Below are 24,718 nucleotides of genomic sequence, written 5' to 3' on the forward strand. Positions count from 1 at the left end.
TTTGAAAGTCAGAGTTACAGAGAAAGAGGGAGAGAGAGAGAATCTTCCATCTGCTATTCACTCACCAATGGCCACAATGGCTGGGGCTGGGCCAGGCTGAAGCCAGGAACCAGGAGCTCTGCTGGGTCCCCTACATGGGTGCAGGGGCCCAAGCACTTGGGCCATCTTTCCACTGCTTTCCCTGGCCATAAGCAGAGAGCTAGATCCGAAGAGGAGCAGCCGGGGAATGAACCAGCACTCATATGGGATACTGGCGCTGTAAGCTACAGCTGAACCCGCTATGCCACAGTGCCAGTACCCCCAGACACCATTTGATCAGCCACTTATTTTTTTAAATAAAGTTTTATTGGAGACATTCATATCCAAACAGGGCTTTAACCTGCTGCGCCACAGAGCCAGACCCTTGTCACGTTCTTTATATGAACTGTTCAGTTTATCTGCTGGATACAAGCAGTGTGAATTTTATCACTTAGTCTATGGCTACATTTCCTGCTTCTTAGTGGTGACTGTGATGAACAGAGGGAATTATTTTGGAGAGATCTAATACTCTCAAACTGCCACATTTTATGACTACTGCTTTCAATGTATTCTTAACAAACCTAATCCTCCCCATGGTCAGGAAGGCATTAGCCTATTTTCATCTCAAATGGTTAAGATTGCAGTTTATATGTATAGGTCTATAATATTCCATCTTTCAGTAGAAGATACTCTAGCACAGGACAGAAAATTTCCATCTTTTACAGGGAGCAGAACCTCTTCCCCTTGTTGCCCTTTGATCTCTCTCACATCAGCCTCTCCTCCACAGCGCCCTCCTCAGGGCACCCTTGACCTCCGAATTCCTCAGGCTGTAGATCAGGGGGTTCAGCATAGGGTTGAAAAGGCTATAAAACAGGGAAAGGATCTTCTGCTGCTCCTCAGGGTGGCTGGATCTGGGGGCCATGTACATGACAATGGCACTGCCAAAGAAGAGCCCCACCACACAGAGGTGGGAGGAGCACGTGGAGAAGGCCTTTGTGCGGCCCTCCCTGGACTGGATCCTCAGGATAGCAACCAGGATGCAGGTGTAGGAGACCAGCACCAGGCACAGGGGCCCCACCAAGATGAACACACAGGCTGCAAAGATGACCACTTGGTTGAGCGTTGTGTCAGCACAGGCCAGCTTGAGGACAGACAGGATTTCACAGAAGAAGTGGTTGATTTCATGAGGCCCGCAGAAGGGCAGCCTCAGGAGGAGAACTAAATGGACCACATCCAAGAGGAAGCTAAATGCCCAGCACATGACAGCCAGGACAGTGCACACTCTCCAGCTCATGATGACAGTGTAATGGAGAGGGTGGCAAATGGCCACATACCTATCATAGGACATCACTACCAAAATCAGACACTCTGTGGCAGCAAAGACCAAATACAAGAATGTCTGTATTATGCATGGAACGAAGGAGATGGTTCTTTTCTGGCTCACTAGGTTTGCCAGCATCTTGGGGACGTTGTTGGAAGCATAGGACATGTCAAGGACGGCCAGATGAGAGAGGAAGAAGCACATGGGAGTGTGGAGTCTAGGGTCCAGGCAGATTGTCCCAAGGATGACACCGTTCCCCAGCAGGGTAATCATATACAAGAGAGAGAAAAGGCAGAAGAGGAGAAACTCCAGTGCTGGATCCACCAGGAACCCGAGCAACGTGACTTCTACAATCCATGTCTGGTTGCCTCCCATGCTCCTGTGACTGAGAAAGACAAATCCTCATCTATGACACAAAGGTCAAGGCTGCAGAACAAAGACACAAATTATTTAGTGTTAAAGAGCAGGCGTCTAGAAATGTATCACTTTGCATGAGGGATCCAAAATTTATTTTCAGATATGTTTGATAAACTTAATACATCTGCTTATTAAAATGTGAGAAAATTCACCAAAAGAATAATTGGATAAATATTTATATTGTGTTTGAGTATGTTTGGTTCTTTATTCTTTTGCCTTTCACAATATAGTGACATCTCAGAAGTTACCTTATTTTCCTCACCACCTGTTGTCATGCTCAGAGTCTGTTGCCGTTCATATGTATCTGGGCAGGCTTCATGGGTGGAAGGTTTGAGCACTGGTTGATTTCTAGGGGGCTCTTCCTGGAATGTCTGTGGATCTGTCTAGCCAGCAAGAAGACAGAAAATCAAGACAGGGACAGATGGAAACATTTCTAGAAACCTTGTGACCTGGTGCTTTATTCACATTTTTTCATTAGCACCATGAGACCTACCTGTATTTTTAAAAATTTTTATTAATATAAAGAGAACAGATTTCATGAATTTCATAGGTACAACTTTAAGAAGAGAACCGTATTTTCCTCTCTCTGTCTCTCCCTCCGTCAATTCTCTTCCTTCCTCAAATGTTCAAATCCAACAAAATCTTAAAAATAATTATTGCAGGGACAGACATTTGGCAAAGCTGTTATGGTGCCATTTGGACCCCACATTCTGTATTTGTTTCCACTTTTCATTCCTGTTTCCTGCTAATGCACACCCTGAGAGGCAGCAGGTGATGCCTCAAGCCCTTCAGCAGAGATAGAGAGCGTGCCCATTTGCTGGTTCATTTCCCAAATATCCACAACAGCAGAGACTGAGCTGGGCTAAAGCCAGAAGCCAGGAGCTCAATCCAGGTGTCTCATGTAGGTGGCTGGAACCTGATTACTTGAAGGATCGACACTAATCCCTGTATCTGCGTTAGCAGGATGCCAGAGTCACAGCTGGAGGTGGGTATTGAACCCAGGTTCTCTGAAATGGGGTGAGGGTATTGTAATTGGTATGTTCTCGGCTAGGCCAAATGCTCACCCTCAACTTATCTTTTCGTTACATTTCCATGAACTTTTGAAGTATATCTTGTATAATATTGCATATGACAAATACATATACATAAAAGTATAAAGCAATATATAACATAAAAGCAGCAAATACTCTTATAATTTAATATATATTGTCAGATATTCTTAGTTCCTATTAATTAGTTCCCATTTAATATCATTGAGAGCAATATTCTTATATACTTAAATTTTGCACATGTTCAACAATATTTCTTTAGGATAAAGTGTAAAAATAAAATGGCTGATGCTGAATATAGAGACATTTCAAAATTTTGCTACCTGTTGCCAGCTGCCCTCCAGAAAATTTACACAATATAAATTTAATAAATTCAAACCAATAAAAATTTTATGTAACTGTAACAATATAAATATCACTGACACTATGCATTGTGCTGCCTTCCCAAAGAGTCATCAGTACAAAGTATTGCCAGTATTTTTTTCTAATTCGCTACATAAACAATTCTATATAGTTTCAATTTGTATTTCAACAAACTCTTTTGAAATGTTCTTTAATGCATATCTGTCCCAACCTTTGTCTCACGCTCTGGAGGTGTAGCAGGGTGTAAGGTAGTCATGTTTTGAACAAGAAACACATAGTGAAGAAGTGACTGCTGGCTGAAATGCTTCTTTTCCACTCTTCACCTTGCCGTTCAGAGGAGAAAAGCTCTCTACTCCCACAGAGAAACGCTTTAGCACATACCTCCCCCTCCTTCCCCCGATGTGTATAACTATGAAACAGGAAAAAGAACCTGAGGTTGTCCCTTGTCCATGCTCTTTTTTTAGTTCATGTGCATTTTTACCCCTTTGGGCACAGAGCACACAGGATCCAGTTCTGTTTCACTGGGCTGTGTGATTTTAATTTGGAGATAAATGTTGCTGAAGGTATAAACCATGTTTTCTAGAAAACCTCAGTAACAAAAATATAGCTATTATTTCTAGCTGATTATTGATTGTGTTTCTCAATTTAATTTTTCTAGACCTGGAGCAGAGAGAGGGCATGGCTCATTACCACCTGTAAAACACCAGGGGTGCATGAGTAAACAAGGCAGCTGTAGATTGTGAGAAGAATTTGCAGAAGTGTCTGCAATGATAGGAAGTTAGGTGGTTTAAAGGGGCTCCTTTAGATGGGCTCTAGGGAAAGGTCTCTCACAAGACAAGGCATGTGTAGAGCTTGACAATGAAGGAAGTCGCCCTGACCAGAGCCCCAGGAGGAAGGGTCCTTGTGTGAGGAATGGTAGAGGAAGAGTAAGTCCAGTCACTGAGCCAGAAGCACCTGGGGAGTTCTGGGAAAAGAAAGCAACCAGTGCTCCTGACCATAGGGGCAAGAGGTTGTGCACATGAGGAGTCTTCAAAAATTTAGTGGAAATGCATATTACAAGAAATTATGCATGGATTTCAAATGTTTTTGAACTTAGGTTTTCATTCTGTTTTCCAAAAAATTTTTGAAGTCTTCACATTTTTTGGTAAACTTTATGTATTTTTTTAAATTTGGAAGTTACATGAAGATTTATCACTTGGTGAGAGATTAAATGTATTTGGCTACTGTTATAGCAGATTTTATGGAACTTTAGTTTGTGACTAGACATCAGTGTAGGTATATATTGAATGATGTTTTATATTTTATAATATAAATATTTACAGACATATTTTTTGTACCTATTTATACACATGCAGGGTAATTCAGGTAGAAATAAAACTATACTAATGATCATGTCTCCAAAGTAAGAATATGCAGGGACTTTCCTTTTTCATAAACTGGCTGCACTTTTGTTCATGTTTTAGCAAGCCTTATGCAGTATCATGGAAAAAAGAAATTATAATTTGGAAAAAGCAACAATGTATTACAGAATTGAAGTTGTACATTATTTATACTGATTTTCTTCTGAAGTTGCAACAGATTGAGTAGATTTTCTTAGAAATAAATTGGAAAAAAGTCACTGAAGTATGAAAAGGAGAGCATTAAAAAAGAAAGTTGAAATAAAAAAAGCTCAATTTCATTTTTTGTTTAAAGACACACTTTTCTTGTTTGTCTTAAACAAAAACAAAGATCAAGAAAATCTATTAGCATGTTCTAAACAGCACTCTGGCCTCAGAATCAGCCCTTAAGGCATTCTGATTTGGCTGAAGAGCTCATGAGAGTATTTTAGGCATGGAAGGCCAAAGACACTGTGGCAGAAAAAACAATGACCTGAATGAAAGATCTCTGTGAGTGAGATCCCAGTGGAAAGAACAGGCCATCAAAGAAGGAGGTACCTTTCTCTGAAGGGAGGAGAGAATTTCCACTTTTACTATGCTCTTGTCTAAAGAAGATCGGAGTTGGCGAAATCAAAAGGCTTCCATAGCCTTGGCAACTCATGACAAGAGCCTCAGGTGATGACTGATGCCATAAACAAGAGATTGTTAAGTCAACATCAGGACTCACTCTGCACTTACTCCACATGTAGAATCTCTGTCCTTAATGTGTTGTATTATGTGAATTAATGCTATAACTAGTACTCAAACAGTACTTTACACTTTGTGTTTCTGTGTGGGTGCAAACTGTTGAAATCTTTACTTAGTATATCTAAATTGATCTTCTGTATATAATGATAATTGAAAATGAATCTCAATGTGAATGAAATGGGAGAGGGAATGGGAGATGAGAAGGTTGTGGGTGGGAGGGAGGTTGGGTGGGAAGCCACTGTAATCTAAAAGCTGTACTTTGGAAATTTATATTTATTAAATAAAAGATAAAAAAATAAAATCAATTAGCTAAAAGTAGAAGTGGATTTTAACCTGAGTCTCGAGCTTTCAATTCTGAAAATATTTCAATGATATATATTTAGCTCAAAGATATCATAAGTGGTACATTTATTGCTCAATTTGTTTTACTGGTGTGCTATACATAGGATGATGGGGCATAATGCGTTAAACAAGGTTGAAAACTATTGTGACATCCACCAAATTGTGAATAAGTACAACAAAGTTCAATATTGGACAAATCTAAGAAACTGAACTTTATCACACAAACATTTTAATGTCTTTACATTTTCATATCTGTAACATATCTTCTGTTTAATTCAAGTTAAAATAGGTGTAGAAAGTCAGAAATACTAAATTTCTTTGCAAGATAGTATTTTGATGAGACAGGATATCTGCTGGGGGTGTCGTGGAGATCAGGGCATAAGGAGAAAGGCCGCAAGGTGAGTGCCAGGCTGGTGGCCAGGGAAGCCCATCTTAGCCTGCGATCAAATCCTGCAAAAGCACAAGGGACAAGCCTCCATGGCTGTCACCTGTGATGCACACTCTGTGTTGCACCCAGCCAGGGATATAGGACAGGAGGCACTTGGATGCTTCAGCAATCACAAATGTAAATCATTAGCTTCCTTTTCAAAAATGATTTGAATTGTTTATAACAAAACAATCTGAAATTATAGTTTTATATGTTTTTGAATGAAATTTATGGTAGAAAGGAATAGGCTAGAATAAACTATTTATGACAGAAAGGAACAAATATGGACACAAGTAGAATTCTTAGTGAAACAACTTTTCATCAAATATAATCTACACCCTGACTGTATGTAACCCTAGATATTGACTATACGTATAATGTTTCCCATTCAAGGTTATAATAAAACAACTCTAAAGAGGTGACTATTTACATATTCATGTTTTTATCAGCTATTGTGAAACCAAGGAAGGTCAAAAGAACAGTATTGGATAAGGTGAAAACACTTGTTGTTCTTTGATTGGTATGGTTTTACATTTTGGATTCTACAACTTAAAAGTTGGATTTTTAAAAATTTCATTTAAGGTATACAAATTTCATATATACAGATTCAGGAACATAGTGATATTTTCCACCCTACCCTGCAACCTACCCATACTCTCACCCTTCTTCCTCCTCCCTCCTCAATACCCATTCGTATTTTAAGTTAACTTTATAAAGTTAACCCTACACTAGTAAAGAGTTCAAAAATAGTATGAAGAGAAAAAAAAAAAAGCACTGTTCCTCAACAGTTGAGACAAGGGGTGTTAAAAATATCGGATCTCAAAGTGTTGTTTTCACTCCTATATATTGCCTTTTAGGAATTTTTATTTCTCTTTGAAAAAGCCCGAAGCAAACATAATAATGATGCAGATACCTGAGACAAGAACTTCTGTGAGTGCCACTCTTGCTGCACATTAGAGACCTTCAGTAGCCAGAAGGAGGTATAAAACTTCATGGATACATTTCTCTGTTCATTGGTCAAATGGCAAAGCAAGCAGTGACTGCAGAAAACAAAGTCCCTGAAGAAGAATGAAATAAACATGGATGATTTGCTGAATGCAATGAACTCATTCTAATCTTTGATTCTCAACCCAGTATGTGAACTTGAACAACTTATGCTGAGCATCACTATTTACACCCAATAAAGTGATCACAACATGTAGTTAAGGGCTGCTCTAAACAATAAGTGCCATCAGACTGGCACCTACTGACCAGTTTAGTAATACTATTTGTTATTAATACAACTACAGACATCACCAAATGGAAGGAAGGATCTGAGTCATTGGGATTTGAAATCCAACACAGTCGTCTTGGTACTAGAAACACCTCCACATTTATCTGAAACTTTTGGTTGTTTTGGAGTTTAAATAAAAAACACACATTTTGTTTTCATCCTATTACTGCTTTTTGTTTTGATTTTTCAAATTAAGTTTTAAAATGAAATTAAATAGAAGAAACATTTAAATTAACTTCACTCATTTATTGAGGAAGAAAATAAAATACTGGCTGGCGCCATGGCTCACTAGGCTAATCCTCCACCTAGCGGCGCCGGCACACCGGGTTCTAGTCCCGGATGGGGCGCCGGATTCTGTCCCGGTTGCCCCTCTTCCAGGCCAGCTCTCTGCTGTGGCCAGGGAGTGCAGTGGAGGATGGCCCAGGTGCTTGGGCCCTGCACCCCATGGGAGACCAGGAAAAGCACCTGGCTCCTGGCTCCTGCCATCGGATCAGCGCAGTGCGCCGGCTGCAGCGGCCATTGGAGGGTGAACCAACGGCAAAGGAAGACCTTTCTCTCTGTCTCTCTCTCTCACTGTCCACTCTGCCTGTCAAAAAAATAAAAAAAAAAGAAAAGAAAATACTAAAATCTCAAAAGGCAGTTCGTCCAAGCCAAATATCCCCACAGGAGAGAGAATGGGTTGTAGTGAAGGAAAAGGGGAACATAGGAGATTTAGAACTAACCAAAACGAGAGCCCTGGGGTCATCCAAGATGGGATTCTGGGGCAGCAGGGTTTGTTCAGTCTTTGTACTTGGCTTAGAAATGATTTACTATCTCTGGTAAGTTAACTTGAAACTAAGCTGATCCTAATGAATACGTGTTTTTAAAAATAAACACAGATTCTAGAGTCCTTCTCTCTGGTTCAACCATTTGTGTTGCTACACATTAGCTTTGTGACTTTGCTATGTCTCTCTGCCTCAGCTGCACCAACTGAAAAATGAGGTAGTTCACTCTGCCTCCTAATATAATCATGAGGATTGAATGAGTAAGACATACAACAAGTGCTTCAAGATAGATTAATTTAGACTCTTGACTTCTACCATTCAGGGGTAATTTCTGGATCCAATACTCATAAGGAGGCTGTAATGTGTCCAAAAATGCTTCTGCTAAAATAAGCAACACATCCAAAATCTTGGCCCCAGCCAGCGCTGGGCATCCCTGTGAGAGAGTGACATCTGGCTCCTGAACATTTGGGGAATAGGTCCTATTTGCTGAGACTGCTTCTGAGAATGGGCAGGGTAGGCAGGTAGCAGAGAGGAAAATCAGTCTCAGGGCAGTCAAACCACTTGTCACCTCTGATTTAAGGTTTTCATGAGAAAGAAGCAGCAACGGGGCTGCACAGCCCATGACATTCTTTGTAGCCCTTTAGCCAGATTCTACTGTAGTCTACAAGGATGGTTATTCTTTTCTCTTCTCAGCACAGTCATGACAAAGCCAAGAGCTGGCACAAGGTCAGTTGGAGGATGTGGATGGAGGGGCCAAGAAGTTCAGACCATGAAAGAGGTGATGATCCCCAGAGCTCTTCTCAGAACCCTAGATGAAAACACACAGTGGGGCCATCCTCTCACAAAGACCCAGAGACAGCTATGCCATTCATTGCTCATTACCTTTTGTTGTCTGCAAATGCACAGGAACCACTTTTACTTACACAAGTGCAATCTGTGGCCTTTTCATCAAACTTAGTCTTAGAAGAAGCCTCACAGAGAGGTGAGAAGGTACAGGCTGGGACTGACACGCCTCTCTAAGGGGCCTCACTGGGAGGTCAAACTCAGTCAGGGCTCCCCTGGACTTGATGAAGGAGTTGTTTCTGCAAAACAAAACAAGGCTTTTTCTATCATTCTTGGAATGCAACTCCTTCCCTGAAGACAAAAATAATGATTCAAGGGAAATAACCTTGTGGTAATATATCTAATCACAATCTCTCTAGAGACAGCTGAAGATTTTGTTACTTACCTATCAGCAGATGAACTATTGAGTGCATCTCCCATGTTTATTCATTTTGTTCTTTCAATATTCCCAAGACAGGTGTTACGTGTATTTGCTTGGCATTGTAAGGCAACAAGATTTCTGTTAAAAGGAAAACCATGGCACAGAAAAAAGAAATTCAATGTTTTGCCACCAATAAATATTTATTTTTAAGATTTATTTATTTATTTGAAAGTGAGAGTTACACAGAGAGAGGAGAAGCAGAGACAGAGAGGTCTTCCATCTGCTGGTTCACTCCCTAATTGGCCACAACGGCCGGAGCTGCACCGATCCAAAGCCAGGAGCCAGGAGCCTCCTCTGGGCCTCCCATGTGGGGCAGGTGCCCAAGGACTTGGGCCATCTGCTACTGCTTTCCCAGGCCATAGCAGAGAGCTGGAACGGAAGTGGAGCAGCCAGGTCTCGAACTGGCACCCATATGGGATGCCGACGCTTCAGGCCAGGGCGTTAACCCACTGCACCACAGTGTCGGCCCCACCAATTGATATTTTTCTATACTTATTTATTTAATTACTCTTAAAATTGCTCCACTCTCCAATTCTTCTTCTTTGACTGTAGAAGAAATGCTGAAATTTCTTGATCTCTTGTAGCTATAGGTCCCAGTGAAGAAGAGGCTGTTCAAAATATTCACTCCAAGTTTCTCATAAATACTTTTCACTTGGCAAATAGGGAGAGACTTCATATTCTCTCTTGTCTTGAGTATGCCCTCCTTTCCAAACATCTCCAGGTTTCTTAGCCACATTTTTCTTTCCTAGCTTTGTTAGTGCCTATGCTTAGAACAAATTTCTCTCTCTCTTTCTCCCTCTCCCTCCTCCCCCTCCTTCCCCCACCCATTCACCTCTTTCTCCTCCATTAATGGATAATGCTTAATGAGTATAAAATCCTTCCATTTTTTTCTTCCTAAGTGTCTAATCAAAACATCTATGAGATCGATTCTTAAACTATAGTCTTAATTCTTTTTTTTAAGAAAAAAAAGTGTATTCATTTTATTTAAATATCAGGAAATAATTAGAAACAGCTAAATGGTTAATGCCTTTGGAAACAATAAATGTCAGTACAATCAAACATGTCTAAAGATATAGAAAAATAAAACATTATGTAGCAGTACAATCACATAGATTGGCATTCTTTTATCTAGAAATATGTCAAACATTTATTTCCATGGGAAACGTAAAATCCATTTTTAAATACTGTAAATGCAATATCATTTGAACTATAATAATAACAAATATATGAGGAAAAATAGAAGGGTATTGCCAAAATAGTAAACAGTAATAATCTGTGAGTGATGTCATTACAGATGTATTTTATATATATATTGTATTTTTATATTAATTTTATATATTGTTGTATAGTCTTAATTCTTAAACTGTAGTAGAAGGAACTCTTCTGAATAATAGTACTGTATTTAATTCATTGCGCATATAAATAAAATATATATTCATTAGGAGGTGAATTTGGGCTATTTCTCTTCTACAATGATGCATAAGAAGGAGAGCTTCACTTCACTTACCTCTTCATTCTGCAGCACATGGTATACTTCCTGCAGGTACTACTCCTTATGAGCTCATTCTCTTGAAATTCTTACTCCTGTTTTTAAAGTAAATTTTAATTGTTTTACCTATTTGACTTCAAACATGATATCCATCCTACAAAAACACCCAAAGAGCCATCTTCAACATGCTGACCCAAATTGGTTTCCTTCTATGATAGATCAAAACAATTCCTCTTAGCTTGCTTCTATGTTTTGCTTAAATAACTTGCAAAAATTGTTTTATATTTTAAATGTTTAACATGCAATACTTATACATTTTAATTGGGGTACAGTATGGGATTTCAACACATAGATGCAATGTAAACCAATCAAACTAAGCAACTAAGGTTTTCACTTCCTTCTCATCATATCTTCTTTGCTAGTTCCTTACACAGGATATAACACATTATTGTGAACTATAGTTGCCACATGGTACTACAGAATGCAAGAACTTGCTGCTGCTACCCAACTGGGTTTTGGTACCTATTATATAACTTCCTCTATGTCCCCTATCCTTACTCTTTCCAATATCTAGTAATCACCATTCTAAGTTCAGATCAATAGTTTATTTTTTTAGCTTCCACATATGAAATAGAGCATATAGCATTCGTCTTTCTCTGTGTGACTTATTTCACTTTTCATGATGATGTCAGTTCCTTCCATTTTCCTGCAAATGTCAGAATTTTTTTCTGCTTTATGCTTGAATATTATATGATTGTGTATATATACCATATTTTCTTTATGCTCATATCCATTAATGGAAATCGAAATGGATTCCATATCTTGTCTATTGTGAAGAGTGTTGCCATGAACACTGGGGCGCTTTCATATGCTGCTTTCATTTCCTTCAAATATATGCCCAAAACTGAGACAGCAGGGCTATATGGTAGATCTCTTTTTAATTTGTTTGAGGAACCTCCATACTGTTTTTCCTATGGCTACACTAACTTGCATTTCTTCTCTTTTCTCTACATCCTCACCAGAATTTGTTACTTTATTTATTTAGTCAATAGTCTTTCTTACACTACGGAGGTAATCTCACATCATGGTTTTGATTTAAATTTCCCTGATGACTAGTGATACTGAGGATTTTTGTTCATCTATTTTATAGCCATTTGTATTTCCTCTTCTGAGAAAAATCTATTCAGATACTTTTCCTAATTCTAACTGGATTTTAACGATTTCTTTACTGTTGAGTTTTTTGAGTTTCTTATATGTTGTGGATATTAATACTTTGTCAGATGTATTATTTGCAAGCAATTGTTCTCATTCTGTTGGCTCTCTCTTCACTCTGTCGATTGTTTAATTTACCAGAAAAAATTTCTTAGTTTGTAATGCCATTTGTCTACTTCGCTTTAAATGATGGCTTTTGGTGCCTTATATAAAGTTATTGCCTTTGCCAAAGCTTGACCTATGTCCACTGTTATTTCTTGTAGTTGAAAAACTTAAGGCCGTACATTTAGATCTATAATCCATTTAAGTTCATTTTTGTATAGGATGAAAAGTAGGGGTCAATATTAATCTTCTGTATATGGAGATCCAGTTTCCCCAGCACCATTTATTGAAGAAACAGTATACTTGCTTTGAGCACTTTTGTCAGAGATCAATTATTTGTAGATGCATGGATTAATTTCTGGAATCTCCTGTTCTGACCTATTCTATTCATCTTTGTGTCTGTTTTCATGCGAGGACTGTGCTGTTTTGTTTACAATAGCCCTGGAGTGTACCTTGAAATCTTGTATTGTGATTCCTCCAGCTTTGTTCTTTTTGTTCAAGATTGTTCTGGCTTTTTTGAATCTTCTGTGCTTATACATGAATTTTAGTATTTTTTAAATACACTTGTGAAAAATGTCATAAATATTTTCATGAGGATTGCATTGAATCTGTAAATTGCTTTGGGTAATATGGACATTTTCATATTACTTCTTGTAATCCATAAATATGAGTAGTCTTTGTATTTTCTGTGTCTTTTCTATTTCTTTCTTTAGTGTTTTGTAATGTGCATTGTAGAGATCATTCACTTCCTTGGTTTCATTTGCTCCAAGGCATTTTTTTGTTAGTTCTTGTGAATGGGATTGCTTTTATCATTCTTTCCTCAGGGAGTTAATTACTGGTGTATAAAAATGCTACTGATTTTGTATCCTGTGACTTTACTGAATTTGTCAGTTGTAATGTGTTTTGGAGGAGTCTTTATGTTTCTCTGTATATAGAAGCATATCATCTGAGAATGGATAGTTTGACTTTCTCCTTTTTATCTGTATTCCTTTTATTTCTTTCTCTCTCCTAAAAATTCCAGTACTATATTGAATAAGAGCAGTAACAATAAATATCCTTGTGTGGTTCCAGATCTTAGAGGAAATGCATTCGATTTTCCCCCATTCAATCTGACACTGAGAGTTGTCACATATATAACATTATTATATTGAGGAATGTTTCTTCTTTTATGAAAGAGGAATGGGTGTTGAATTTCATAGAATGATATTTTGCATTGATAGGAATAATTATATCATGCTTATCCTTCAATATGTTGATATATTAAATTTATTGATTGGCTTATGTTGAAACATTCATACATCAAGGGATAAATCACATGTGATCATGTTGAATGATGTTTTCGGATTCTATTTGCTAATGTTTTATTGAGGACTTTTGCATGCTTTTCATTGGGTTATTGGTTTATAGTTTTCTTTTTTTCGTTGGGTTATTGGTTCATAGTTTTTCTTTTCTTGTCTGGTTTTGGAACTGGGGGTCTCTATTTCTCCCTCTCTAAACCAGATAATTTCTACCAGCCATCTTTCCTGGTTTCATGTAAACTGTCAATCAGTGTATAGATAATGATTCTTACAGAGTAAGGTGGAATTCCTGGTCGTTCCCTCAAATGCAGTGTACAGAAAAACTCAGAGATGGGGAAAGGTTGATGCTGAATCACCTGCCCCTGAAGCAGGTTTGTGGACGATGAGTCCGTTATTCTTTCTGCCCTGAGGTTTGGGACAGGACACAGCACTACTCAGGAGTCTTCTAGATGGGAGAGCTTTACCCTCTGATCACTTGAACACAGCACACTTCCTGGAGACACACCTGTGGAGTGCAGGGAACAAAATCTGAAGTTTCTATCCACCAATCTGTCTTCCCTGTAGAGCGGTGTGACTGCTTCCCCTCTACCTCTGGCTCTCCAGCTCTGTCATCCTCTCTCTCTCTCTCTTTCTCTCTCTGTGTGTGTATGTGTGTGTGTGCACGTGCACAAACATGTATTAATGCAGAGCAGTGAGAGCTCAGCAAGACTGGCAGGGTGTCGCTCCCCCTCTTCGTGGAGGAACGACACTAAACCCTGCCTAGGCTTCATATCCGAGTCACGGCACCATTATGTCGCTCCCCCTCTTCGTGGAGGAGCAACACAGGACCCTGCGCTGTTCTTTCTGTCTGCTCGGCCCTTCCCGGGTTTGCTGCTGGTTCTTCCCGGGTTGGCTACTGTCCCTTCCACCTCCGTGGAAGGGCAGTTCCCCCTGGCCACATTCCCCACTTCCGCAGGGGAGCAGCACACCGCCGGCCGGTTCTCTCGGGGGCTGCACAGGTGTTCCCCTTAGATGTTCCCCTTAGATGTTCCTGGTGCATGCCGTCTCTCTCCTCCTTTATAGTCCTCTTCCACCAATCCCAACTCTGCTACCCACACGCCGAGTACGCTGCTCTCCAATCAGGAGCAAGTCCTACAGTTTATTGGCTGAACTGGAGGCAGCTGTGTAGAAGCCTCTTTCTTCTCTCCCAGCGCCATATTGTGGGAGAGCAGATGCACAGAATAAGTCTTAATTCCAGTAACAGTATAGTCCGAGTTGCTCCCCACAGCAGGGGTCAGGGAAACTTCCAGTCCTATGTCCCAACATTAAGGATTATGTCACAGAGTGCAGCATCCAAGGATTTGCACCAACTGTGTACTTGATCTGGGAATTGTGCCTGTCTCCACCCTCCCCCTTGGAATGGCTGAACGTTCATGATGTGACAATTTGACCCCCATGGAATTTATTCAGGCAGAACCTCCAAGGCTCTATCCTCCCTAGGGAGAAAACAATGTTGATCTATTACAGACTGTTTTCCTGAAATGAGTTACCAAATATTTCCATTGTAAATGTAATGTTTAATTTGGAAGCTCATGGAATTGAATACTATTTACTCAGCGCTATCCTGGCTTCTTCAATTGCAAGCCACTCTATACTTCTCCCACTGTAAAGCATATCTTTGGCTGGAGCTGCAGCTCAATAGGATAATCCTCTGCCTGTGGCACCAGCACACCAGGTTCTAGTCCCGGTCGGGGTGCCAGATTCTGTCCTGGTTACTTCTCTTCCTGTCCAGCTCTCTGCTGTGGCCCGGGAGTGCAGTGGAGGATGGCTCAAGTCCTTGGGCCCTGCAACCGCATGGGAGACCAGGAGAAGCACCTGCTCCTGGCTTAGGATCAGCGCGGTGCACTGGCCACACTGGCCATTGGGGTGTGAACCAACGGAAAAGGAAGACCTTTCTCTCTGTCTCTCTCTGTCTCACTGTCCACTCTGCCTGTCAAAAAAAAAAAAAAAACAGTAAAAGCATATCTTTGCCACCTCCTTCCCCAAATATATATTTACTTTCAGACTATATTGTTAAGTTTTTATTCCAAGAATTTCAATGTTACATTAAAATCATATGGTAGAGCCAGCCTTGTGGGGCAATGGTTTATACCAAGGCCAGCATCCCATGTCAGAGCACTGGTTTGACTTCCGGATGCTCTGCTTCTGATCCAGCTCCCTGTTAATGTGCCTGCGAGATCAGCAAAAGATGGCACAAGTGCTTAGGCCTGTTATTACTGCGAAAGTCATTCTAGGAGTCTGTTTTGTGGACTGCTTCCCATGTTGTTGGTCCTTTCCTTCCTTTTTTTAATTCTATTATTTTAACTGGGTATTTGATGTTATTTATGTCATCCCTTTTAAATTGAAACTGGTTTATCTGTTGCCTTTAACATTTAAGTTGTTCATTGTAACAGTGAAGATGGTGTTTATACCACTGATTCTTATGGGTTTGGTGCTTTAAAATACATATAATTAATTCTGTGTTACATAGAGAGTTCAGCCTATAGTGTGAGGTAGAGAGATGAGAGAGAGAGAAAGAAAACAGAGAAAAAGAAAAAAAAACTGACAAAATCAAACCAAAAGGATATACACAGTCAAAAGTAACAATAGTTAACTGTCTCTCAACAATCAGGTCAAGGGTTCTTGAGGACATTAGTTCTGAAGGTGACTATTTCGCTTCTATAGTTTTAATTTTAGCTACGCTGTTAATTCTCCTGAATCAGGGAGAACATATGGTGTTTTTCTCTTTGGGACTGGGTTATTTCACCAAGTATGAGGTTTTCCAGCTTGCTCCATTTTGTTGCAAAGGAGCAGATTTCATTTTTTTTTTTACTGTAGTATTCCATCGTGTACATATCCCACAATTTCTTTATGCAGTCTTTGGTTGATGGACATTTAGATTGCTTCCATGTCTTAGCTATTGTGAATTGAGCTGCGATAAACATGGAGGTACAGATAGTTCTTTTGTTTACTGATTTCTTTTCCCTTGGGTAAACTCCCAGTAGTGAAATGGCTGGGTCATATGGTAGGTTTATATTCAGGTTTTTGAGGTATCTCCATACTGTGTTCCACAGTGGCTTTACCAGTTTACATTCCCACCAACAGTGGGTTAGGGTGCCCTTTTCCCCACATCCTCTCCAGCATTTGTTGTTTGTTGATTTCTGTATGAGGGTCACTCTAACTGGGAAAAGGTGAAACCTCATTGTGGTTTTGATTTGCATTTCCCTGATGGCTAGAGATCCTGAGCATTTTTTCATGTGCATGTTGGCCATTTGGATTTCCTCTTTTGAAAAATGTCTGTTAAGGTCCTTGACCCATCTTTTTATTGGGTTGTTTGTTTTGTTGCTGTGGAGTTTCTTGATCATTTTATGTATTCTAGTTGTTAATCCTTTATCAGTTGTGTAGTTGGCAAATAATTTCTCCCATTCTGTTGGTTGCCTCTTCACTTTCCTGACTGTTTCTTTTGCTATAAAGAAACTTCTCAATTTGAGGTAATCCCAATTCTTCATTTTGGCTTTGATTACCCGTGTCTCTGGGGTCTTTTCCAGGAATTCTTTGCCTGTTCCAATGTCTTGAAGGGTTTCTCCTATGCTCTCTGTCGCTCCCCCATTCGCGGAGGAACGACACAGGACCCTGCGCTGTTCTTTTGTCTGCTCTGCCCTTCCCGGGTTTGCTGCTGGTCCTTCCCGGGTTGGCTGCCAACCCCTCCACCTCCATGGAGGGGCGGTACCCCTGCCACTTTCCCCGCTTCCGCGGAGGAGTGCACACCGCCGGCCGGCTCTCAGGGGTTCCTCAGGGGTTCCTCAGATGTTCCTTCAGATGTTCCTGGTGCATGTTGTCTCTCTCCTCCTTTATAGTCCTCTTCCACCAATCCCAACTCTGCTACCCACACGCTGAGTACGCTGCTCTCCTCCAATCAGGAGCAGGATCAGCTCCTGCAGCTCATCAGTCAAATTGGCGAGAGGCAACTGCGTAGAGGTTGTTTGGTCTCTCTCAGCGCCATATAGTGGGAGAGCAGATGCACAGAATAAGTCTTAATTCCAGTAACTTAGTCTAGTCTCAGTTGCTCCCCACACTCTCGATTAATTTTATGGTGTCATGGCATGGATTTAGATCTTTAATCCATATTGAGTGGATTTTTGTATATGGTGTAAGATAGGGGTGTTGTTTCATACTTCGACATGTGCACATCCAGTTTTCCGAGCACCATTTGTTGAAGAGGCTGTCCATGTTCCAGCGGTTGGTTTTAGCTCCTTTGTCAAATATGAGTTGGTTATAAATGTTTGGATTGATTTCTGGTGTTTCTATTGTGTTCCATGTCTCTATCCATCTGTTTTTGTACCAGTACACGCTGTTTTGATTATAACTGACCTATAGTATGTCTTGAAGTCTGGAATTGTGATGCCTCTGGTTTGTTTTTATTGTATAGGATTGCTTTAGCTATTCGTGGTCTCCTGATCCTCCATATAAATTTTAGCATCATTTTTTCCAGGTCTGTGAAGAATGTGTTTGGTATTTTGATTGCTATGGCGTTGAACCTGTAAATTGCTTTTAGAAGAATGGACATTTTCATGATATTAATTCTTCCAATCCATGAACGTGGCAGATTTTTCAATTTTTTTGTGTCTTCTTTTATTTCTTTCTTTAATATTTTGTAATTCTCATCATAGAGATCTTTGACATCCTTGGTTAAATTTATTCCAAGGTACTTGATTGTTTTTGTGGCTATTGTGAATGGGATTGATCTTAGAAGTTCTTCTTCGGCCATAGCATTTTCTGTGTATACAAAGGCTGTTGATTTCTGTGCATTGACTTTGTATGCTTCTACTTTACCAAACTCTTCTATGAGCTCCAAGAGTTTCTTAGAGAAATCTTTTGGATCCTCTAAATATAGAATCATGTCATCTGCAAATAGGGACAGTTTGAGTTCCTCCTTTCCCATATTTGTATCCCTTTAATTTTTCTTGCCTGATGGCTCTGGCTGAAACTTCTAGGACTATATTGAATAGCAATGGTGAGAGTGGGCATCCCTGTCTGGTGCCAGTTTGCAATGGAAATGCCTCCAACTTTCCCCCATTCAATATGATGCTGGCCATGGGCCTGTCAAAAATTGCCTTAATTGTGTTGAGGAATGTTCTTTCTAAACCCAGTTTGCTTAGAGTTTTCATCATGAAAGAGTGTTGTATTTTGTCAAATGCTTTCTCTGCATCTATTGAGATAATCATATGATTTTTGTTTCTCAATTTGTTCATGTGATGTATCACATTGATTGATTTTCGAATGTTGAACCATCTCTGCATACCAGGGATAAATCCCCCTTGGTCTTGGTGAATGATCTTTCTGATGTGTAGTTGGATTCAGTTGGCCAGGATTTTGTTGAGTATTTTTGCATCTATATTCATCAGAGAGATAGGTCTATAATTTTCTTTCTCTGCTGCATCTTTTCCAGGCTTAGGAATTAAGGAGATATTGGCTTCATATAAAGAATTTGGGAGGATTCCTTCTCTTTGAATTGTTTTGAATAATTTGAGAGGAACTGGGGTTAGCTGTTCTTTAAATATTTGGTAGAATCTGGTAGAATTCAGCGGTGAAGCCATCCGGTCCTAGGCTCTTCTTTTTCAGTAGCGCGTTTATTATTGATTCAATTTATTTCTTGGTTATGGCTCTGTTTAGGTTTTCTATGTTTTCATGGATCAGTTTCAGAAGGTTGTATGTGTCCAGGAATCTATTTCTTCCAGGTTTCCCAATTTGTTGGCATACAGCTCTTTGTAGTGGTTTCTTGTGATTCCTTTTATTTCTGTTGTGTCTGTTGTTACATTTCCATGACCATCTTTAATTTTTTGGTAGTTGGGCCAATGGTGTGTCTTAACTATTGTCACTATACTGTGCAATAGGTCACTAACCAAGTTTCTGCTCTCAGCCTGAAACCTGGGGACCTTTCCCTAACATCGCCCCTTTTCCTTTTCATGATCAGCCTCTGATGATCACCACTGTACTTCCCACTTGTATGGGTTCAACATCCTTATTGTACATAAGCAATAAGACATGGGGATGAGTCAGAGAGACAGAGAGTGACCTTCCATCTGCTGGTTCACTCCCCCAAATGGTCACAATGCCCAAGTAAGCCAGGTCAGAGACAGGATCTTGAAACTCAATTTGGAATTTTCATGTAGACATCACTCACCCCATTGCTAAATTTCCTTCAAGCTATTTCACGGTTTTGCTGCTTCTGTGAAATATTTGGCAAGGATCCCCTGAGAGATTGTCCCACTGAGCCGAGGGTCTGTGAGGATTGTGAGCTTCTCTATCAGCTGGGACTTCAGGTGTCTGTAGTGTTCATGGGGAGGCTGTGGCCTCCTGCTTATCTGTCCCCACCAGGGAAGACTATTAGGTTCAGTTTGTCTCCCCTGGAGAAATGAGATAGTGGATGGTCTGTGCTCCATTCCATTTTTGTAGGCCACCAGAGGGCCCTGTGTTGGTGACATCATGGTCTCTGGATTCTTAGTCTGGCCTTCAACATCCAGTACAACCTGGCTTTGGCCTGTGCTGTTCATTCTTTTTGGGTGAAGGGCGCCAGTCACCTAACACCAGACGCCTTCCTGCTGATCTTCTCTCCCACCAACCATCTTGTACCAACACTAATTAAAATCTTTTTATTTACTTTCCAACAACTAGGACTGTGGTTTCATACTCCCACAATTTAAGATTCTTGCATGGGCCAGTAAGTTGAAATACTATGCTTATGTTCAACTATATGTAAAGAAATAATATCCAGCCTGACCCAGGATAGCATTCTCAGGGCACCGCTGACTTTAGAACAATTTTAGTTTTCCCTTCAAACCCAGAGACAGCCGAGCCAGAGTCTTGATTTGTTAACCTCAATTATTTAGTCATCCCTCTCCTCTTGTCAAAGTAGCCTGTGTGCCAAACTGAACCAACTGTCTTATTTTAAACTGTGAATGATCCAGACTCACTTTCTACAGACATTGTACCAGATCTCCATTTTCCCTTTAATCCTGAAACAGTTTGTGGTTCCTCTGGTGAATGTCACAGCACTCAGGAATGTACTTGCAGCTCAGCTGTGTCTCAGCTTGAGCAGGCACCTGGGAAGCCTACAGGGACTTCCTTATTCTCTAGCTCCTGGGGCCCTCCTGTGGGGCTCCCTGCTTGAACTCAGAAGGGAAATGCGCTGGACATTAGCAGTCAGGTAATAATTGAATGGAAAGTATTGGGTGTGCACGTCCAGGTGATTTAGTTTTGCTTGAGTTTTGTGGGAGCCTCTGCACCTGCTGTGGTTCAGCAGAGCAGAAAGTGGGACACTCAGTGGCTGTGCATCCTGGGACTGGAGTCCACTTCACGGGGAGATGTATCTGTGGCTCCAGCATGATGACCAGTGTCCTAAGGCTGAATCACAGCTGCATGAAGAGCCTGTCCCAAAGACCATTTGTCCAGAGTCCCTGCTCTTCACTCCATGTCTATGCTGACTGGCGTCATCAATCCATTTGTAGTCTTTCATCGGTATTAGATAGGGAGACACCAGGCTGCATATCAGATTGCTGGATAGAGCCAGCTTTATACAGTTTCCCCTACTTGTAACTGACAATGTACCCTGGAGGACAGTAGATGATGGATCCGTTAGGAGGCCCCGTCACCAAGGTGGGAACACTGATGCAGTTCCATGCTCCTGGGTTTCAGCTGCCTAGCCTTAAGTACACTGGCCTTTATTTATCATCTCCATAAAACATTGGCAAACACAACACCAGTATTCAGAGAACTGAATCTTCATGATTTCCATTGTTGCCATTTCATTTTCATAAATATTTGATAAATAATAATTGTATATAGACATATGAGGTACAATGATATGTGTTGACAAAAATGTATATTGAGTTAAATGATGAAGTCAGACTTATTGTCATTATCATCACAAAATCCACGTTTCCATGGTAGAATGTCATTTGTCTCCTGTTTTGGAATTCTGTAGACACAACATTCTCTTAACTGCTGTCACTGTGCTGTACAGTAGATCCTTCAACATGTGGATCCTGTCAGACTGAAACTCTGACCTTGATCCAACGTCTCCTTTGTTCCTGGTCCATTTCTTCCATTACTGATTCCTTCTTCCATGAAAATTTAACTGGATTATATGTGTGAACTCTTTGAATGACACTGCTTAAGTTGAAAGTGGAACTGCAGATGTGTTTGCAACGGTGACTGTGGATCCCATGCACACCTCCCTGGGATTTCATATTCCTTTTACCAGGCAATGGTGTTTGATGATCCTGTAGTAATTCTATTTGTTTTTGTTATTTTCTGTAATGGTTTTACTAATTTACCTGACCCCATCCTTATACCAGGGTTATAATCTCTCTCTATCTCCATAAGTCTTGTCAGCTCTGGTATGTCTGATAATACTCATTCTAAGAGACTGAGACCGACAGTGATCTTCCAACTCCTGTGTCACCTCCTGGGTGGCTACAAAAGCTTCAGCTGGTAGCTGACAGCAAGGTGCTTGGAATTCTGTCCAGGTCTCCCACATAGGAGTACTTGGAATTTCACCTAAGGCCTCCCAGAGTGTGCTTAGGCAGGAATCTGAAACTGGAACAAAACTAGGACACAACACTAAGCATCCTGATATGGGATGCAGGAACCCCACATGCTAACTTCAGTGCTGCTCCTGTCACCCACCTTATCAGTCACTACACTTAAACAATTGATTTCTTCCCTTGTGAGTCAGTTGTCTGTGTTCATTCAACACCTGGATCTAGGCTCCTAATTATATGTATAATTAATATTTTATTTATTTTAAAAGTCTATTTATTTTATTTGAAAGGCAGTGTTATACCAAAAGATGAAGAGACCAACAGATGGAGAGAGAATCTTCCATCCACTCGTTCATTTCCTATGTTGCTGCAAAGGTGGGGCTGGGCAAGCCTGATGCCAGGAGCCTGGAACTTACTCCAGGTTTCCCATGTGGCTTGAAGAGGCCAAACACTTGGGTCATCATTGACAGAGTTCCCAGGTCCATTAGCAGGGAGCTGGATTTGAAGTGGAGCAAGCAGAATCTGAACCCATGCTCCTGGGTGATGCATGCACAGGGATGGCAGTTTAACCTGCGGGCCACAAAGTTGGCCCCCATGGGTGTGATCTGAAAACCCTTTCTCTCTCAATTCCTATATCATAAATACTATACCAATGACTTGCTTTAGTCCATATAATTTTGATAACACATCTTATGTACAGATATAAAACTATACAAATTTATTTCCTCTTACTCATAACATTTCACATAACCACATTAAAACTGTGCCCACAATACATCTAGTATGGAGATATTTTTGTTACTTGTGCAGGATTGACATTCAGTGCTAGAGTGAGGAGAACCGAGCAGACTTTCTTGGGAGCTGCTCAACAGGAAATATCAAGAAGAGGGAAAGGATGCCCTAAAGCATGTCTGTATCCTTTGTAAGTATGGAATGAGAAGCTTGTAAGAGCCCTGTAAACCAAGTTATCTTTTTGTTGTATCAAGCTTTTAGGAAGTTCTCTCATTTCCAAGCATTCTCTTCAGTGCGACTTTGACTTCTTTATTCCGTAGACTATAGATCATGGGGTTGAGCATGGGATTGAAGAGGCTGTGGAATAGCAGCAGGTACTTCTTTTCTCCTTTGCATTCCCATGTTGGGGCCCAACATACATAATAATGGCTGTGCCATAAAAAAGCCCAACCACACTGAGGTGGGAGGAGCAGGTGGAAAAGGCTTTCTGGCGCCCCTCCCCTGACTGTATCTATAGGATGGCCCACAGAATATGAATGTAGGATGCCACAATTGCAGAAAAGGGTCCCACTAGCACAGAGACTGCCCCTGCCCAAAACCATGACCTCATTGATGTGGGTGTCTTTACAGGCAAGTTTGAGAACAGCTCTAATTTCACAGAAAAAGTGATGAACTTTCTGCGGTCCACAGAAGGGCAATGGTAGAAGTAACACCAGATGTACCAGGGCCAAAAAGACTCCTAACATCCAGGAAGTCACAGCCAGGGTGACACACACTCTCCAGCTCATGATGGCAGAATATCGGAGAGGCTGGCAGATGGCCACATACCGATCATAGGACATCAGTACCAGGAGAAGACATTCAGTGTGAGCGAAAGTCAAAACAAGAAAGGTTTGTGTTAGGCAGCCAGCAAAGGAGATGGGCCTGGCTGGATTCAGGAGGTTCGCCAGCATCTGGGGCACCGTGTTGCAGGCGTAGGCAATGTCAACAACAGCCAAGTGTGAGAGGAAGAAGTACATGGTGGTGTGCAGTCTGGAGTCCAGCCAGATGAGTCCCAGAATGATCCCATTCCCTAGCAGCGTGAGGGTGTAGAACAGCAAGAAGAGCCCAAAGAGGCATACCTGAGTCCTTGGGCCAAGGGGAAAACCCAGTAGGATGAACTCTGTGATCATGGTCTGATTTCCTGCCATTATCCTGTGGAAGACACAAGGGAGCTCACCAAGTCAGAACGTCTGGACCAAGTGCTGAAACATGCTACAACCATGTGTCACACTATTTGAATATTTCCTAAGAAAACACTTTTCATGTTGATATTACAAATGATTATTATAAAATCATTAAAATATTAAAAGTATTTAAAATTATTAAATATAGACATTTTGATCTCTTAATGACTTACTATGTGAAAGTAATGATTTACACATGAAATAGAAGGAAGTTGTGTGACCTATGACAAATTAAATGTTAATATATTACAGTGCTTAGTAAATTTCACTTCTTTTTTCAAAGCAACTTTTACCACAGTTCAAACTTTGTTAATGTTAAATTGCCATTCATAGCAGTGGACAATTTTCTCAGTTGGTGATAGTTGTATCAGACCTCTGCTGTGTGTATTCCTGCCTTGCAATCCTGGGTCCATGGTTTGAATGTGTGCTGGGGTTTTTTATAGCTAGATATAAGAATGAAAAGAGGGAAGAGGAGTGTGACTTATGATCTTTACTGATCTTGAATAATACAATGACAGCAATGACAGTTAGCCATAACTTTGGTTGGACTTAAAGAGTTTTTTTTTTTTTTTTTTAGTTTTTGTGCCACAGTTGTTCTACTTTACTAGTGTTATCTCATGACCTGAATGTACTTTTTGGCCACCTACTTATTCTTTGTATGTACATTTTTATTTTTACATATATCCATTTATTTATCTACACAAATGGTCCACAAACATTCATGGAATGTGGATTTT

General features: G+C 40.5%; 2 protein-coding genes across 2 annotated transcripts; both read right to left on the minus strand.

Moving 5' to 3' along the window:
* Window positions 1-787: 787 nt before the first annotated feature.
* Window positions 788-1,714, minus strand: LOC100346530 (olfactory receptor 2A12). The gene has a single exon (XM_051849807.3). It carries the CDS (start codon window positions 1,712-1,714, stop codon window positions 788-790), a length of 927 nt encoding a protein of 308 aa, XP_051705767.1.
* A 21,298-nt stretch (window positions 1,715-23,012) lies between these two features.
* Window positions 23,013-23,945, minus strand: LOC100346789 (olfactory receptor 2A25). Its single transcript, XM_089329607.1, is given in 3 exon segments — window positions 23,013-23,140; window positions 23,143-23,347; window positions 23,349-23,945. Coding segments are annotated over 3 exon segments (930 nt in total).
* Window positions 23,946-24,718: the final 773 nt, after the last annotated feature.

Source organism: Oryctolagus cuniculus, chromosome 3 (assembly GCF_051225735.1).
Source record: "Oryctolagus cuniculus isolate XC-2025 breed Fujian yellow rabbit chromosome 3, ASM5122573v1, whole genome shotgun sequence".
NCBI lineage: Eukaryota > Metazoa > Chordata > Mammalia > Lagomorpha > Leporidae > Oryctolagus > Oryctolagus cuniculus.

Bases quoted from the DNA above. Each gene is read 5' to 3' on its own strand.
- LOC100346530 (XM_051849807.3), bottom strand. From the start codon at position 1,714: ATGGGAGGCAACCAGACATGGATTGTAGAAGTCACGTTGCTCGGGTTC.